Genomic DNA, 17,495 nt, shown 5'->3' on the forward strand with positions numbered 1-17,495 from the left:
CTGCTTTGAACTTTCTTCCTAAAATAATCCACATAACTTCACCTTATCACTTTGACTCTTTGCTCAAAAGTCACCTTCTAGGTGAGGCTTTTCCTGACCATGCTATATAAAATACCAACCCCACTTCCACCCCCAGTACTCCCCCTCTACCCTATTGTGCCTTTTTTCTTTTTACCTTCTAACATTGCACTTTGCTTACTTTTATTATCTGCGTCCCTCCCCAACTAGAAGGAACATTCTGCCAGGCAAGGACCAATATGTTTTATTTCTGAATCTCTAGAACAGTGCTAATCAAATAATAGACCATCAGTAATATTTGAATAAATGTATGGATAAGGGATTTGTTCCAGCTCACATAGCTAGTTGTTGCTAATAGAAAGGACAAGTATGTAGGTATCAGCCACAGTTTTTTGTAGTATCTCTACCCCTTATTGCCTTTCCTTTAACTTTAAGCTTGGTCTTACCCATATTTTCTGTAGTTTAAGCTTGCTTTTAATCCCCCTACGGGGCTGTTTTATATAAACTCATGATCGTTCTTTTTTCTTTCTCTTTCCTTCCCCTCCTTCCTTCCCTTCTTCTCTCTCCTACCTCTCTGTCTCTTTCTCTTTCCTTCCCAGTCTCCCTCCTCTTTCTTTTTTCACTTGTAGGCTTCTGTTAATTAATCAATATGGTATTTATTAAGCACTGAGTCAAATGTCTAATACTGTGCCGTATCCTATGAGAAGTGAAACAGAAGCAGATTGAAGACATACCATTACTTGAGGAATTTAATACGTCATTAGCCCCTTCTTCTCAATGGCCTTTGTGCTCTTCTGGTTCTGGTTATCTGTGTTCTTTTCTGGCCTTCTGCCTTGACCACTTTTTTGGCCCCTGCCTTGGAAATTAGTACATAATTTACCCTCATTTTGGCTTCACATGGTCCAGCTATGGCAAGACCCAAATAAGAAAAGATGTTCCAGGGACATTGATGAAGTTGGTCTGACACAGAAACTGAAAGAGTGAGAGAGACAGAAGAAAGAAGCATGAAGTAGGGAATGAGGAGTAGAGAATGTCACCAACAGGGAATTACACGTGACCAAAAAATCTAAAGATTATGACAGGGTGCATATGAAAAATAGGTACAGGCCAGGTGCAGTAGCTCACAACTGTAATCCCAGCACTTTGGGAAGTCGAGGTGGGTGGATTGCTTGAACCCAGGAGTTTGAGACCAGCCTGGGCAACATGGTGAAACCCCATCTCTACAAAAAAATACAAAAATTAGCCGGGCATGGTGGTGCACAACTGTAGTCTCAGCTACTCAGGAGGCAGACGTGGGAGGATCAGTTGAGCCCAGGAGGCAGAGGTTGCAGTGAGCTGTGATCGTGCCACTGCACTCCAGCCTGGGTGACAGGGCAAGACCCTGCCTCAAAAAAAAAAAAAAAAAAAAAAAAAGAAAAGTAGATACAGTCATCCATGGGTTCAACCAACTTCAGATCAAAAATATTTGGGAAAAAAAATTCTATGGATTTCTAAAAGCAAAATCTGAATTTGCTGTATGCCAGATACTGTGTTGAATCCACAAAAATGAAATGATGTGTAGGCATTGTATTAGGTATATTAAGTAACCTAGAGATAATGAAAAGTATAAAGGAGGATGTGTGCAGGTTGTATGCAAATACTATGCCATTTTATATAAGGCAGTTGAGCATCTGAAGATGTTGGTATCTGCAGGTGGTCCTGGAACGAATCCCCAATGAATACTGAGGGACAACTGTACCTGTGAGAGCTATGGGCTACTGTGTCAAACTGAAACAACTAATGACAAACATTAAGGCAGTTATGTTAATTAATATATTTGTTTATGACATGTACAATATGTAGTAGGTACTATATCAAATTTTCATCTCTTAATATTTTCTTTAATTTCTAGGCTTTTGCAGAAATGCTGAAAGTGAACAAAACTTTGAAGAGCTTAAATGTGGAGTCCAACTTTATCACAGGAGTTGGGATTCTGGCACTGATTGATGCGTTAAGAGATAATGAAACCCTGGCAGAGCTCAAGATTGACAATCAGGTCAATGTTCTACAACAATAACGTCGAGGAAGCTACAGCCCACACTGCTATGTAGGGCTTGGCGACTCAGGATGGGGATGGGAGGTGGGCTGTCAGGGATCCCTGTTGAAAGATTCTGGGCTGAATGGAGAGCGGACATTTGGGGTATCTAGAATATTAGTGTATATAACAGTGTATACAATGTAAAGGTGTATACTCTCCCTAGATCATTTTAAGAGAATTTAGATGGCTATCTAGTTTGAACTGAGAGGACTTTTACCTGTGACCTAGTCCACCTTCCAATTTTTCAGCTCTGTGCTGGCAAGGTCCACATTGTAGGGTCTTTGTAAGTAAGAGGCAGAGAGATACATGTTAGCAATGTTTCCATCCAGATTAGCTATTAATTTTTTTATTTGAAAAAATAACTCCAGTTATTTGAAAAAATATTTGGTAAATGTCTCCTTCAGTCCTTCAAACAACTTTTGTAAACTATGAAGGTAGAAAAGAGGATTATGTCTTAAAATTTAACCCAGTGCTTCTTAATCCATGTTTTTAATTTTTTATTGAGATATAATTACATACAGTAAAATTCACTTTTTAAAAATATACAGTTAAATGGTTTTTAGTATATTTGTGGAGTTTTACAGCCATTACCACTAATTCCAGAACATTTTCATTACCCCACAAAGAAACCCCATACCCTTTAGCAGTCGCTCCCCATTCACCCCTCTCACCAGGCTCTGGCAATCACTCATCCACTTTCTGTTTCTTAGGATTTGCCTATTCTGGACAGCTTGTATCTGGGGTATCAAACAATATGTGATCTTTTTGTGACTGGCTTGTTTCACCTAGCATAACGTTCTGGAGGTTCATCTGTATTGTAGCATACATCAGTACCTCATTCTTTTATGACTGAATAATATTCTATTCCATTTGGGGTGTGTCCACATATGGGCCACTGGAAATAATACTGCTATGAACATTCATTACAAACTCTTACATGGACATAGATTTTCATTTCTCTATATAGCTAGGATTGTAATTGCTGGGTCACATGGTAACTCTATGTTTAACTTTTTGAGCAGCAGCCAAACAGTTTTCCACAGTAGCTGTACTATTTTACATTCCTCCCAGCAATGTCCTCATTTTTCCACATTCTTGCCAACACTTGTTATTATCTATCTTTTTTATTATACTTATCCTAGTGGGTATGAAGTATATCTCATTGTAGTAATTCACACTTTTTTGATGTCTGTATGATCATATTACTGAACTTTAAAAAGTTTATTTTGTGTGTGTGCGTGTAAAGTTCCAGTGAGGCTGTGGTGATGATGGGGTCAGTGGGTGAAATCAGCTTCCTGTGACAAACATTTTGTAGCTTTAAGTGACCAGTTTTCTACAACAAGCAGTTTGTTCTCAGTTACAAATCAGTCCTTGGAACTACTGAACTATGTATATGTTGTAGGAATTGGGAACATTTTTTAAAGAGATCAAAGAATCAGCATGTGCCTGAATGTCTTAATATACCTAGAAAAGTATTTTGATCTAGTTTATTAATATTGTTCTTTTTTTTCTAATTATTCCAGAGGCAGCAGTTGGGGACAGCTGTAGAATTGGAAATGGCCAAGATGCTTGAGGAAAATACAAATATCCTTAAATTTGGATATCAGTTTACACAGCAGGGACCACGAACCAGGGCAGCTAATGCTATAACAAAAAACAATGACTTAGGTAAGACATAGACAGTATCGATCGAGTTTCTGGGTTCTATCATAAGCTAATGTATTGAGGAAACTTCTTTCCCTCTTAAGAATAAATTCTAACAAAGAAGTTATTTGGCCTTTGTTTCTAAAATCTACATGGTCCTTTTTATACCGATTGAATTCTAGTTCAATTAAAGAGAGGGTGTTGTGATGATTGGGTCAATGGGTAAAGTCAGCTTCCTGTGACAAGCATATTTCGTAGTTGTAAGTAACCAGTTTTCTACAACAAACAATTTGTTCTCAGTTACAAATCAGTCCTTGGAACTATTGAAACAAAGATTTCAACATTAAAGGAAAGTTTTTTGCCCTTTTAATCAAATAGACCCGGTAGAAATTCAGTTTTATATGATAGAATATGGAATATAGAAATATATAAAATAGAGAATAATTATATTTCTCACCCAGGTTTTTTGTCGTTGTTGTTGTGAGACGGAGCCTCACTCTGTTGCCAGGCTGGAGTGCAGTGGTGCCATCTCGGCTCACTGCAACCTCCGCCTCTGGGGTTCAAGTGGTTCTCCTCCCTCAGCCTCCCAAGTAGCTGAGACTACAGGTGTGCACCACCATGCCCAGCTAATTTTTGGGTGTTTTTTTTTTGTTTTTTGTTTTTTTTTTTGGTTTTTTTTTGAGACAGAATCTTGCTCAGTTGCTCAGGCTGGAGTGCAGTGGCATGATCTCGGCTCACTGCAAGCTCCACCTCCCGGGTTCACGCCATTCTCCTGCCTTAGCCTCCCAAGTAGCTGGGACTACAGGCGCCTGCCACCACGCCCAGCTCATTTTTTTTTGTATTTTTGGTAGAGACGGGGTTAATCATGTTAACCAGGATGGTCTCGATCTCCTGACCTTGTGATTCACCCACCTCGGCCTCCCAAAGTGCTGGAATTACAGGCGTGAGCCACTATGCCCAGCCAGTTTTTGTATTTTTAGTAGAGATGGGGTTTCACTGTGTTGGCCAGGATGGTCTCGATCTCTTGACCTCACCATCCGCCCACCTTGGCCTCCCAAAGTGCTAGGATTACAGGCGTGAGCCACCGCACCTGGGCCCTCACCCAGGTTTTACAGTCTGGTATGTAGGTGTTTGCTCATCTTTCTAACAGGACTGTTGTGGAACTCTCTTCTCACTGCATACATCTAGGTCAGTAATCTCTCATTCTCCTGTGGTTCCTATTTAATTGCTTGAGGCTTGTGGCTTCTGTTTGAAATAGACTTTCCAGCCAAGGCTGAATTAAAGAATATGGTGCTTAGAATTTTATTTCTACATGTTTCCAAAAGTTGATTCTTTTAAACTAGGATGTTTGCCATTGAAGTATTTTTAAAGATGCCTTTTAGAAAAGAAGTAAAACAAGACTTCTCAAAAGGAGTGACATTTCAAAGTGTTGCCATTCTCTTAAGCTTCAGCCATATTTGAGTTTGCATTCTGTAAAAGTTTCTGGAGCAGGAAAAAAATAGCACTTCATTTCTTTATTCCAGATCACTGTGGAAAATATTAGCTCAAACTCTTTCTGTCCTTTGTATCACTATGGTTTCCCAGAGGAGATGTTAGCTGCTTGCTTTTGAAAATAGAAAATTGGTGTGTTTTGGTGTATTGTTGATTCCAAATGTAGTTTGCAAAGTCATGCTAATTGTTTTAGTATTGGTTCACTAGTTAGCTTCTATTTTTTCCTTCAGGCATTTAATTTTGCTTCTTAGAGCAATGTTTTAAGAGAACTTCATAAAGTTCTAGCTGGACTTCATAAATAATTGGAGAGGTTTAAAAACACATACATTATTGGCTTAAAATGACTTTCTTCACCCCAAAAAGTTGGTTGACCAGGGCCTCACGACCATCACATAACCCTACTTTGATGGATAGTGAAGCCAAGTGCTCTGTTGAATGTTTACTATGTTCTCATTAGTGCACTACACAGCCACGAGGTACTGATACTGTTGTTCTCCTGTTATGCAGGATAAGTTGAGGCTCAAAGAAGTTAACTGACTTGCCAAAAAACACACTACAGAAAAGTGACAGAGCGAATTTCCTTAGAGGTTCTGATTTAGTCTGTGATGGGATTTGGGTTGAAGTCATTTCACACTCAGAAACCCTGGCTTGTTTCTCCAGTGTTGAGTGGATATTTGAGTTTCTGAGTTCATCATTGTTACACATCTTAAGCAGGTGTGCCCCATATGTCTTCTACTTAACGCAGCATTTGTCCTATTTTTTAAATTGCCTTTTACTCAGAAAATTAATTATATGTAATAGTCTTATTTCCAAAGACTATATGCTTTTTGAGGGCAGGGACTATGTTGTTGGCAGGGCCATGTCCAACTATTGAATCCCAACTCTCTTAAAACCATGCCTGACACACAATAGGTACTTAAGAAAACTGGATTAAGTGAATAAATAAGTGGTAGAATTTGAACTCTCTCAAAGTTACAATTTTCTGGTACCTAAATGGCCATAAACTAAGCCAGAAGTATCCTCCATTTTTCCTCTCCTTGGAAACCAACTTAACAAGCCCCAACCAGCTCTGTTACTTACCTCCCTCCAGGAGGCAGGTGATTCCAGCAACTGGCCCTCCAGGGGCAGTACAGTGAATGCCCATAAATGTCATGGCAGGGGTGCTGACCTTTGCAAGGCTTCCGCAGTTGTGCTTTTTTGTGAAGCCTGTTTTGGTAGGCACTTTGCCTGCATTTCTGTAAGAAAAGAAATGTCCAGTGTTAGAGTGAGGGAGATTTGGGCAAATGCAAGATGGGGGGGCAAATGAAAACCACTTCCTAGACTGCTTTATGTTGGCACTGAGCAATTGAATAGCTGTGCACAGTGGGGTGTTATAGAGGAATTGAAGGCCATGTTGAAGAAGCTGTGTTCTGACCCAAAGCAGAATCGAGAGAAAGCAAGCAGCTTTGTGCTGGGAACTCTGTAGACTCCCACTTACACTGTTTCATTCTGATCCAAACTACATTTTCAGACGTGGGTCTCAGGCATGAAATGACAATAAACACATTCCTGGACAGGGCAATTATAGATAAAAGTTCAAATTTGAGAGCAAGCAAGTTATTTATGTGCTGATGACAGCCTGTGGATTTTAAGAACTGACTATCATGAGGCTGGCTCCAGAATAAACTTCCAATAAGTACTTGTTGTTTAAAGCTAGTATTTACAAAGTGATATCAGCAGATCAAGGCTGGGTGCGGTGGCTCACGCCTGTAATCCAAGCACTTTGAGAGACCCAGATGGGTAGATCACCTGAGGTCAGGAGTTTGAGACCACCCTGGCCAATGTGGTGAAACTAAAAATAAAAAATTAGCCAGGTGTGGTGGCAGGTGCCTGTAATCCTAGCTACTCAGGGGGCTGAGGCATGAGAATTGCTTGAATCCAGGAGGCAGAGGTTGCAGTGAGCCGAGATTGCACCACTGCACTCCAGCCTGGACGACAGGGTGAGACTTTTGTCTTAAAAAAAAAAAAAAAAAAAAAATGTGATATCAGCAGATTTAAGAGGCAGTGTTGGTAGAATACACTAAAATTACATGGTTAAAGAACTTGGATTTATTTGGATTTTATGCAGGAAGCGTTTGAGAGCCATTAGAGAACACTGAATACATGATTAAGATACTTAAAAAAAAAAAACTGCCCTTATTGCTCTTTTAGAGTTAGAAAATGAGGTTAGTTAGGACATTCACAATTAACTAATGATGACGTATTGACAACTTTTATCAGTGGAGTGTGTTTTGGAAAGAAATTGGACCAGATCCAAAAAATTGTTAACAGGGCAACATTTATAAGCCTGCCATCTAGAGGATGAGCTGAGGAATTGCTGGAAGGTAACAGGTGAGCACCAGGTGAGAAAGAGGAGGCAGAAATGGCCCGTTGCCCCACTGTCCTCTGTTGTACACACAGTGGCAGCAGTTTCTCATTCTTCCGCTCAGCTTAACTTTTTTTCAGCTGTATACTCTGACCTCTGCCTAGAAGATAAAGATGGAAAGTCTGAAGACCATGTTTTCTGACATACTGGTCTCAGCAGCCTGATATGTGCTAACACAAAAGAGATAATCAAAGAACAATACTTGAAACTTGTGCAGAATCTCCTGGGCATATAGTTCTTTTTCACCTTGTAGAGGGGGCTTTATCAGATCTTTGAGTTCTGATTTTGATAACATCGTTCCCTCTCTCATTGTTTTCTTAGTCTCAGCTATTCATTGAAATAATTCTACCTACTCTCCATCTCTCCAGCTAAGAAGTGTCACAGCTGTAACAGCAAAGAGGTTCTATGGTATACATGCAATATTCTATTTACTTTTGAGTCTCACATTACTATCTTTGCACTAGCTAACTACATATTCCATTTTGTAGACCTTTTTTGTTTGCTGCACTCTGTCCTTTTTTATAGCATGCATTTTAGCATCTGAAGTGATATGCCAATAACATCCAAACCCTGCTGCAATTCAAAATTTTCTTTGAAATGTTCTACCCTAAAGAATTATCTGAAGTTTGCCTTTCAGACATTCCTATATTTTTCAGAGATCTATATACATGATTTGATATTTGAGAGCTCAAGTCTCCATTTAATTTTTTTTTAATACTTCAGTGAACACATGAAACTTGTCCTTGTTAGCATGGATTAAAATTAGAGTCAGTTGCTTGCTTTGACAGCACATACACTAAAATTGGAATGATACAGAGAAGATGAGCATGGCCCCTTGCAAGGATGACACACACATTCATGAAGCAATCCCTATTTTTATTGAGTTCTGGCAAAAAATAAATAAATAAAATAAACTTAGAGTCGGGCAAACTTAATTAGATAAGTATAAAAATGTTTGTGGGAACCTGATACTTTAGTCCTTCTGGTTTTATTTTCAAGCGAGCATCCAGCCTATGGCTGAACAAGATTTTATATACGTCATCTGAACGTGTGGTCTTATCTATTAAAGGCTGACAAACAGAAGCCAGCAGTCAGAGTAGCACAAGAGTGGAGTGTCTATGGCCTGGCCAGGACACCAGGTACACCTGTTGGCTTCTAGTTCCTCTGTCAAACAGCCAATTTAGGCCAAAATACATACTACAGAAGTGACAGAGCCATGATTCACTCTATTTGTCACCAACTCTGGAACCTGTGGTTTTTGTCCTCTCTAGGAGCTGGCCACAGTGCTGAGAGTCCTGAATTGGTGGCAGTCAGTGAATGCTGTCTAGTGGCTGATAGGTGAGAGTGCAGGTAGCAAGATTTGAAGTTGAAGACCTTGTTCTGCTACTAGAGAACACTCCTGAGTAGTTTGGCATCACCAGTCCAGGAAGAGGCTGGTAGTCTCAGATACATACATGTACCGTTCTTTGCTGCATAAGCTGAGCAAGTTGGCCACTTAGGCAGCCAAAGTTTATGGTAGTCAGAAGTGACCGCGCCATATTACCAGGGTCTGAGATTTTCATTACTTTGCATTTGTTGTTTTATCAGACCCTGAACTGGTTTATTTTACAGGAAGCAAGAGAAGGAAAATTCAGAAAGCAGTAGCAAATCACTTACCTATAAAAATGACAAAAATGTTTTTGGTATATTCTTTTACAGCCTAAGGAAATACATTGTAGTGTCTAATCAGGAGAGCATGCAAATAGCTACTTTTAATATGTTCTAACCCCAGCTGCCCAAATGTCACTTCAAAATTTAACACACTAATTTACTAGCTGTTTTTTTAAACCTGAGTATGTACTTTTTCAATAAACAAATGACTTGGGCTAGGCGCAGTGGCTCACACCTGTAATCCCAGCACTTTGGGATGCTGAGGCGGGCAGATACTTGAACCCAGGAGTCTGAGACCAGCCTGGGCAAAATAGTGAGACCTAATCTCTATTTTATTAATAAAATAAATTACAAAGTTAAAAATAAAAACAAATGACTTGTAGATGATTGCTGACCATTTAGATTTCTAGTGCTGCTGCTATGTAAGCACAGCTATGAGTCATTGAGCTTAGGGCATGTAGTTCTTGTTTTGAAGCCCGTCGGTTCTCAACAAGTAAATGACAGTGGTGAATGATGGGAAGTAGGTTTGGTTTTTGTTTTTGTTTTTTTTAATTAATGGTCATGTGAACTGGAAATGGACGTTTCAATTTTGTAGAACTTATAACTTACGCAGAAACTTGCTTGTTATAAGCAAGTTACCATTGTAAAAACTAATAGGGATTTCTAACATAGTTTCTTTTATTTTTCTCATAGTGCGCAAGAGACGAGTTGAAGGAGATCACCCGTAAGTCTGCCAAGGTGTAATCTTTGGAAGACTTCAGAAGATCACCAAAGGTTCATGTTGGTGACACCAGATGTAAAATTTTCCTGGGTAGAAGGGAAAAGACTGGAAAAATTTTTTTAGTGATATGCATTTTTTTTTTTTATAGTTTAAGTTGTTATCAGTTTCAAATTGTAAAATCAGTAATGTGATATTTTATATTCTGAAACATTTCTACTTTCTGCTGAAATCAATTTTAATTTAGTTTAATCAAATGATTTATGATGACTCTTGAGCAAAAAAATACAATTGTAAAAAATTTCACAGGTCATTTGTGTAGAATAATTTGAACATTGTGAGGACCAATCTTTTTTAAATCAAAAGGGATATTGCTGGTATCAGAATTGTTATTGCTTCATTTAGACATAAAACACTTCAGTATTTTCTTCACTCCATGACCTGGAGACTTTTCTAAATTTAAAAAAAATTTTTTAAATACATGAACTTTGCAAGGGTGTGATTTTTCTCTATGAAGAGAACAAAATGCCAGAATTTTAAAACAGTTGACTCAAAATCTGGTCATCTGTGTTGGAGCTAAAGCAGGTCTCCAGGGAGAGAGGTGGTCATCTGTGCATTCCAGGTTACTGCACTTGTCTGATGAGACACAGCAACACCCAGGTTTTCTTAAAACAAAGTCATCAGCTTTGCTAGGTTACATACTTTGTTTAAAAGTATAGTGAGGTCTAAGTTCATTCCAGTGTTTCATTTTAATAAAGTGAGCATTATTAAATTTTTGTGAAAGCTAATAGTAAAAAATAAAAGCTGTTTTCACCGCCCCCCCCCCCCAAAAAAAAGGTATACAGCCAACTCTTAATTATTTAGGGTAAGAGAAAAAAGAAAACTGTTAAACAATGAAATCAAAGAGAATAAATATGATAGAGTTCCAGTATGAGGCACTTGCAAAACAGTTGTTTAAACTAATGGTTACTGTAAGTCAACTGGAAGCTAGCATGTATGTAAATTACTTGGTGTTACACAGTATCAAGAAGTTCCTATTTGCAGTGCAGAGTTGCATACAGTATTTAATCACTGCTACAGATCTTCCAGCCAAGAAGGAAAACTGCTATTCTTCATAAATCTAATTTTTAGTATATGCTTCCTTTCATCTTATACTTTTGTCCATATTTATAAAAGTCATTTCTATAATAAAAGCAGTCTTTCTTGCTCAAAGTATTAAAGTGAACAATTGAACTAGAGTACTGTGATTGGGAGACTGATTGGAGACTGCAGAGCTGATGCTGGTGGGAAGAGGATCTGGACTTGTGTTCATGTTCTGTCTCAGGGCAGCCCCTGGAGCAGGAGATGGCAGAGGCATTTACAGCTGCAGAAAACAGGGAGGAATGGAACCTGAGGTAACCCTGGCCTCAAAATTCAGGCCTGGCTGTATCATTTACAGAGATGTTTCTGAAGGGAAAAAATCTCATTTCTGAGGGAGGCAAGGTAGCTAATCATTATTAATTTTTTTTTTACCTTTTTGGGCTGGGCGCAGTGGCTCATGCCTGGAATCCCAGCACTTTGGGAAGCCAAAGTGGGTGGATCAGTTAAGGTCAGGAGTTCAAGACCAGCCTGGCCAACATGGTGAAACCCTGTCTCTACTAAAAATCAAAAAATTAGCTGGGTGTGGTCGTACACACCTGTAATCCCAGCTACTCGGGAGGCTGAGGCAGGAGAATCACTTGAACCTGGGAGATAGAGGTTGGAGTGAGCCGAGATCGTACCACTGCACTGCTGTCTGGGCAACAGAACAAGACTCTGTCTCAAAAAAAAAAAAAAAAAAAAAAACTTTTTGAAATTGAATTGCAATACGTCTGCTACTTTGGCTTGGGCTGGACAGTTTATCTAACAAGCAAGGCAGCTTCTTGTGTGCTCTGCTAATAAGCCTTCTTAATAGACTAAGCTTCCCTCATAAGAACTGTGGTATGTGTCTTTGGTTTTTTTGTTTTGTTTTGTTTTGGTTTCTTTTTTTGGTTTTGTCTTGTTTTGTTTTGTTATATCAGTATCCAGTGTTTTATAGGGGCCAAAGATTAACTTGCACTATTCCCTGTCAGTTAAAGGCCACTGATATTTTTCTAAGTTAGCAAGGCTCACCTGCTTGCTTTGTTGCCTCCCTTCCTCCATCCCTCTCCCTTCCGACTTTCTCTGTTTCCCTATTTCTCTCCCTCCCTCTCTTCTTCACCCCTCTTCCCCTCCCCGCGCCCATATGCAGCTTTTTGATTGTATTTGGTTTTGTAGAGACTGCACAGTTCCAGCAAGATTGAGAGTCAGGCATGGAGCAGGCATCTCAGGCTACCAGAAAGAATTGGTCACCTAGACTTTCAGTCAGGCATCCTCGTTTGCATTGTCCTGTAAGTCAATCAGTTGATAACTAGTACCCCCTTCATCCCTTAAGTTTTTTGGTTTTTTTTTTAATATAGGTAAGTGGGACTCTACCTATAATTTTGCCTCATACCTATGGGTAATATCTTTTTCCTTTATTGTTTATCGAAGCATGAAGTTGAGTATTTTGCTTGTACCATTTCAATTCTGCATTATAATAGTTCATTGTATAACTGAAAAAAAGTATTTCTTCATAAGTAACATTAAATATGAACATTCATCCAATTGAATATAGAAAATCTTTCCAAAAGCATAAGGGAGAAAAATCGTGTTTACTTCAATCTTTAAAAATCTGGCACCTCTTAGTAACTTTCAGTATTTCTAAATTGCTCTAAAATTTTATAATAAATAGATTAGGGTTTTGCAGTAATCTTAATTTTTAAGCCAAAGGTTTTCTGAGACCTTAGGTTTTGTAGTCTAACCAGCTTATCTGGTTCTGTAAAAGAATATTCTTTGTGTTTTTAAATTGCTATTTTTAAAAAAGCTTTTTATTACCCATTTTATAAAATGTTATACTCATATTTGTCTGAATTTTCCCAATATTCCTACATGAAATTGTATGTATTAAAAACTCAATATTAGTGGCAAATATTAATACTATTAAAATGGATTTTGGTGCTATATTCTTATAGCTAAAGCCTAGTAGAAGTCTCAAGAATAGGTGAAATACACTTTCAAAGGTTGCCTGTCATTAAAAGACCAAATAAGCATTTTTGTATTAAATAAATTAGCAGATGGTTAGAGACTTCGAGGAGAGTTAGTTTGGTCATTTAATTGCGACTTCATGTTATTTGAATGAAATAACCCACATCCTTGCTTTGTATAAGAGATGCACTCTGGAGAAGTTACATGTAAATAGACCTTTATAAATTGTTTTCCAGTTGACCAAGTATCCGTTGTGTTTTCATTTAAAAAGAGGATTCCATGACATAATAAGAATTATTTTTAAAAATGTTTGGGGCTGGGCGCGGTGGCTCATGCCTGTAATCCTAGACTTTGGGAGGCCGAGGCGGGCGGATCACCTGAGGTCGGGAGTTCGAGACCAGCTTGACCAACATGGAGAAACCCTGTCTCTACTAAAAATACAAAATTAGCCAGGCGTGGTGGCACACGCCTGTTATCTCAGCTACTCGGGAGGCTGAGGCAGGAGAATTCCTTGAACCTGGAAGGCGGAGGTTGCGGTGAGCCAAGGTCACACCATTGCACTCCAGCCTGGGCAACAGGAGTGAAACTCCATCTCAAAAAAAAAAAAAAGTTTTGATAAAATGTTACTCATATCATGTTGTACATTATATCTAACTTTTGCTGTCTTTAAAATAAGATGACAGCCTTTATGGAGTTTTATAAAATCTTATTTAGGGTCTGTGTTCCCAGGGTTGCCTCACTTTTTCCCTATAAAACCAGGAACCGTTGTTAACCTCTCAGCAGATGCAAGGATCATGCTTTCTCTGGAGTCCTTAGTCACTTCCATTCTTTGCAAGTTTAGTACTGCCCAACTTCACTCATTCTACAGTGCTACTGCACTTCGAATGTATTGACCCATGGCACCCAAGAGAAGCAAACATATGGATGCACTAGAGACAACTCGGGTTGCTGCTCTCAGTTAAGGGCCGTGAGTTCTTGGGGTCTAAGTATCTGTAAAATTACCCTTTCCTTCACTGATCATTAATGTTTCTGGATATTTCTTGCCCTAAGACTTGCTTACCAACAAAGCAAAGAAACTCTTCACTCATTATTTTTAAATTGAGAAAATAGTACTCAGAGGCAAAGACTTCTATATTCTTTTTTGAGACTGAGTCTCACTCTGTTGCCCAGGCTGGAGTGCAGTGGTGCAATCTCAGCTCACTGCAACTTCCACCTCCCAGGTTCAAGTGATTCTCCTGCCTCAGCCTCCCAAGTAGCTGGGATTACAGGCGTCCGTCACCACGCCTGGATAATTTTTTGTATTTTTAGTAGAGACGGGGTTTCACCATGTTGGTGGGGCTGGTCTCAAACTGACCTCAGGTTATCCGCCCACCTCAGCCTCCCAAAGTGCTGGGATTACAGGCTTGAGCCACCACACCCAGACTTACTCTTTTTTTTTTTTTTTTTTTTTGAGATGGAGTCTTGCTCTGTCGCCCAGGCTGGAGTGCAGCGGCCGAATCTCAGCCCACTGGAAGCTCCGCCTCCCGGGTTTACGCCATTCTCCTGCCTCAGCCTCCCGAGTAGCTGGGACTACAGGCACCCACCACCACACCCGGCTAGTTTTTTGTATTTTTTTTAGTAGAGACGGGGTTTCACTGTGTTAGCCAGGATGGTGCTGGGATCTACAGGCCTCGTGAGCCACCCGTGCCCGGCCTTTATGCTTATATTTTAATTTGGTCATTCTTTCTTAGATCTACAGATTGAACATCCCTAATTGAAAACTGTTTGAGTACTAACATAGTGCTCAAAGGAAATGCTTATTGGAGCATTTAGAATTTCAGATTTTCAGATTAGGGATGCTGAACTGGTGTAATGCCCTGTATTTCAAAATCCAAAATAATTTGAAATCTGAAACACTTATGGTCCCAGCATTTTGGATAAGGGATACTCAACCTGTATTGATTTTTCTCCACTATAATTCAGTTCTATAAGTTCTTCCCTATAAAAAATGAATGAATTAGAAATTTTATAATAAAACATAATATATTTTATTAATTTTAAGCCCTGTCTTGCAGTCTGATTGTTCAGAAAGGTCAACCTAGAAAAAAAGACATGGCTAAGTAAACTATTGTAAGCCATAACTAAGTATTTTGGAAAGCCTTCATTAACACATGAAGAATTTTGGCCAAGCACTGTCTTATGCCTGTAATCCTAGCACTTTGGAAAGCCGAGGCCGACGGATCACTTGAGCTCAGGAGTTTGAGACCAACCTGGGTAACATGGCAAAACCCCATCTCTACAAAAAGTACAAAAATTATCTGGGTGTGGTGGTGCATGCCTGTAGTCACATCTACTTAGAAGACTGAGGCGGCAGAAGTGCTTGAGCCTGGGAGGTGGAGGTTGCAATAAGATGAGATCATGCCGCTGCACTCCAGCCTGGGCAATGGGAGTGAAACTCTATCTCAAGGAAAAAAAAAAAAAAGAGCTGTACTCCTAGTACTTTGGGAGACCAAGCAGGGAGGATTACTTGAGCCCAGGAGTTTGAGACCATCCTGGATAACATAGCAAGACCTCATCTTTACAAAAAATTTAAAAATTAGCCAGACACCTGTACTGCCAGCTACTTAGGAGTCTAAAGTGGGAGAACTGCTTGAGCCTGGGAGGTTGAAGCTGCAGTGAGCTTTGATCATGTGACGGCATTCCAGCCTGGGTAATAGAGTGAGACTCTGTCTCCAAAAAAAAAAAAAAAAACCCAGCAGTTTTTTTGTTGTTGTTTTTGTCTTTCACTTAGGACACCTGCTCTAAAGGCTAGATAAAAATAGATTGTAATGGCCGGGTGCAGTTGCTCACACCTGTAATCCCAGCACTTTGGAGGCCGAGGTGGGAGGATCACTTGAGGTCAGGAGTTCAAGACCAGCCTGGCCAACGTGGCGAAACCCCATCTCTACTAAAAATACAAAAAATTAGTTGGGCATGGTGGTGTGCACCTGTAATTCCAGCTACTAGGGAGCCTGAGGCAGAAGAATCACTTGAACCCGGGAGGTGGAGGTTGCAGTGAGCCGAGATTGCACCATTGCACTCCAGCCTGGGTGACAGAGTGAGACTCCATCTCCAAAAAATATATGTATTAAGAAACACCACCAGCAGTGTTTTGTTAATATAGCTGTAACAAGTTATTACATTCTTTTTTTTTTTTTTAAGATGGAGTTTTACTCTTGTCGCCCAGGCTGGAGTGCAGTGGTGCAATCTCGGATCACTGCAACCTCCGCTTCCTTGGTTCAAGCGATTCTCCTGCCTCAGCCTCCTGGGTAGCTGGGACTACAGGCGCCCACCACCATGCCCAGCTAATTTTTGTATTTTCAGTAGAGATGGAGTTTCACCATCGTGGCCAGGCTGGTCTCGAACTCCTGACCTCTTAATCCACCCACCTCAGCCTCCCAAAGTGCTGGCATTACAGGTGTGAGCCACCGTGCCCAGCCCAAGTTATTACATTCTTAAGACAATCAGACACCTCTTAGAGTCTACATATATGAAGTTTTACTCCCTTTTCTACACTCAGTATGTCTTAATTGATGCAAAGCAATTAATTGGCCTAAAATGTTTCAAATATTATAGTCTATGCATTCAGAGAGTAAGGTTTAAGAATGAATTATTGGTGCTTCTTGATAGGTGTATATAGCAGTTTTTAGAAGTTTAAATTTCACCTGTACTCAGAAAGATAAGCTTTTGATTTAGTGGTTTTAAATTTTTAGATCAATCCATTTAAGAATTGTTTTTTCAAATGTATATACATGTATAACATAAAAATTTTTATAATTTCAAATGTGTTTTTTGGATGAATTATTATATTTGGTTTTAGTTACATTTAAAAGCTTGAAAATTACCTTTGTAACAATCACTTGAGTATCATTCATTGTCAAATGAAATCAGGTATTTACATTTTTTTCTAATGCTAAAATATCCAACATTGTAATTGCCTTATTTTTCCATTTTTATACGTATAAAAGCAATGAATTTTAACACTGATATTTAAGTAATACAAAATATTATCCAAATTCATAACAGCACAGTGAAGTTTCTTTTGAAGACTGTACTAGAAGCATTTAGAACTTAACCAATATATACTGGGATAAATCGTTTCAATAAAGTTTTTCAAATATTCTGTAAACTTGGACTTTTTGAAAAAGCATGTAATCCCTTTCATTCCTAAGTTCTAAAATTCATTCCTTACATCCTTCTTCAAGAACAAGTTTATCAATTTCCCTGAGTTATTCAGTCCTACCTGTTATGGACTGAATATTTGTATCCACACCTGCCCCCCACCCCAAATTCACATGTTGAAGCCCTAACCCCCAATGTGATGGTATTTGCCGATGGGGCCTTTGGAAGGTAATTAAGGCTAGATAGGGTCACAAGGTTGGTCCCCTTATGATGGCATTTGTATTCTTATA

General features: G+C 39.2%; 1 protein-coding gene and 1 non-coding gene across 3 annotated transcripts in view; both read left to right on the forward strand.

Annotated features, from left to right (window-relative positions):
* The window catches only part of LOC101001645 (tropomodulin-3), a 78,294-nt gene extending 67,079 nt beyond the window's left edge, over positions 1-11,215 (forward strand). For both annotated transcript variants that reach the window (XM_003900943.5, XM_017960622.3), the window contains 3 exons: positions 1,910-2,053; positions 3,619-3,763; positions 9,978-11,215. In XM_003900943.5, coding sequence (XP_003900992.1) covers positions 1,910-2,053; positions 3,619-3,763; positions 9,978-10,012 — 324 coding nt within the window. In that variant the 3' untranslated portion in view covers positions 10,013-11,215. The remainder of the gene's footprint in view (positions 1-1,909; positions 2,054-3,618; positions 3,764-9,977) is intronic.
* On the forward strand, positions 8,411-8,512 carry LOC116275992. Its single transcript, XR_004185458.1, has one exon. It is a non-coding gene; the product is annotated as a U6 spliceosomal RNA (small nuclear RNA).
* Positions 11,216-17,495: the final 6,280 nt, after the last annotated feature.

This window comes from Papio anubis, chromosome 7 (assembly GCF_008728515.1).
Source record: "Papio anubis isolate 15944 chromosome 7, Panubis1.0, whole genome shotgun sequence".
Classification (NCBI taxonomy): domain Eukaryota; kingdom Metazoa; phylum Chordata; class Mammalia; order Primates; family Cercopithecidae; genus Papio; species Papio anubis.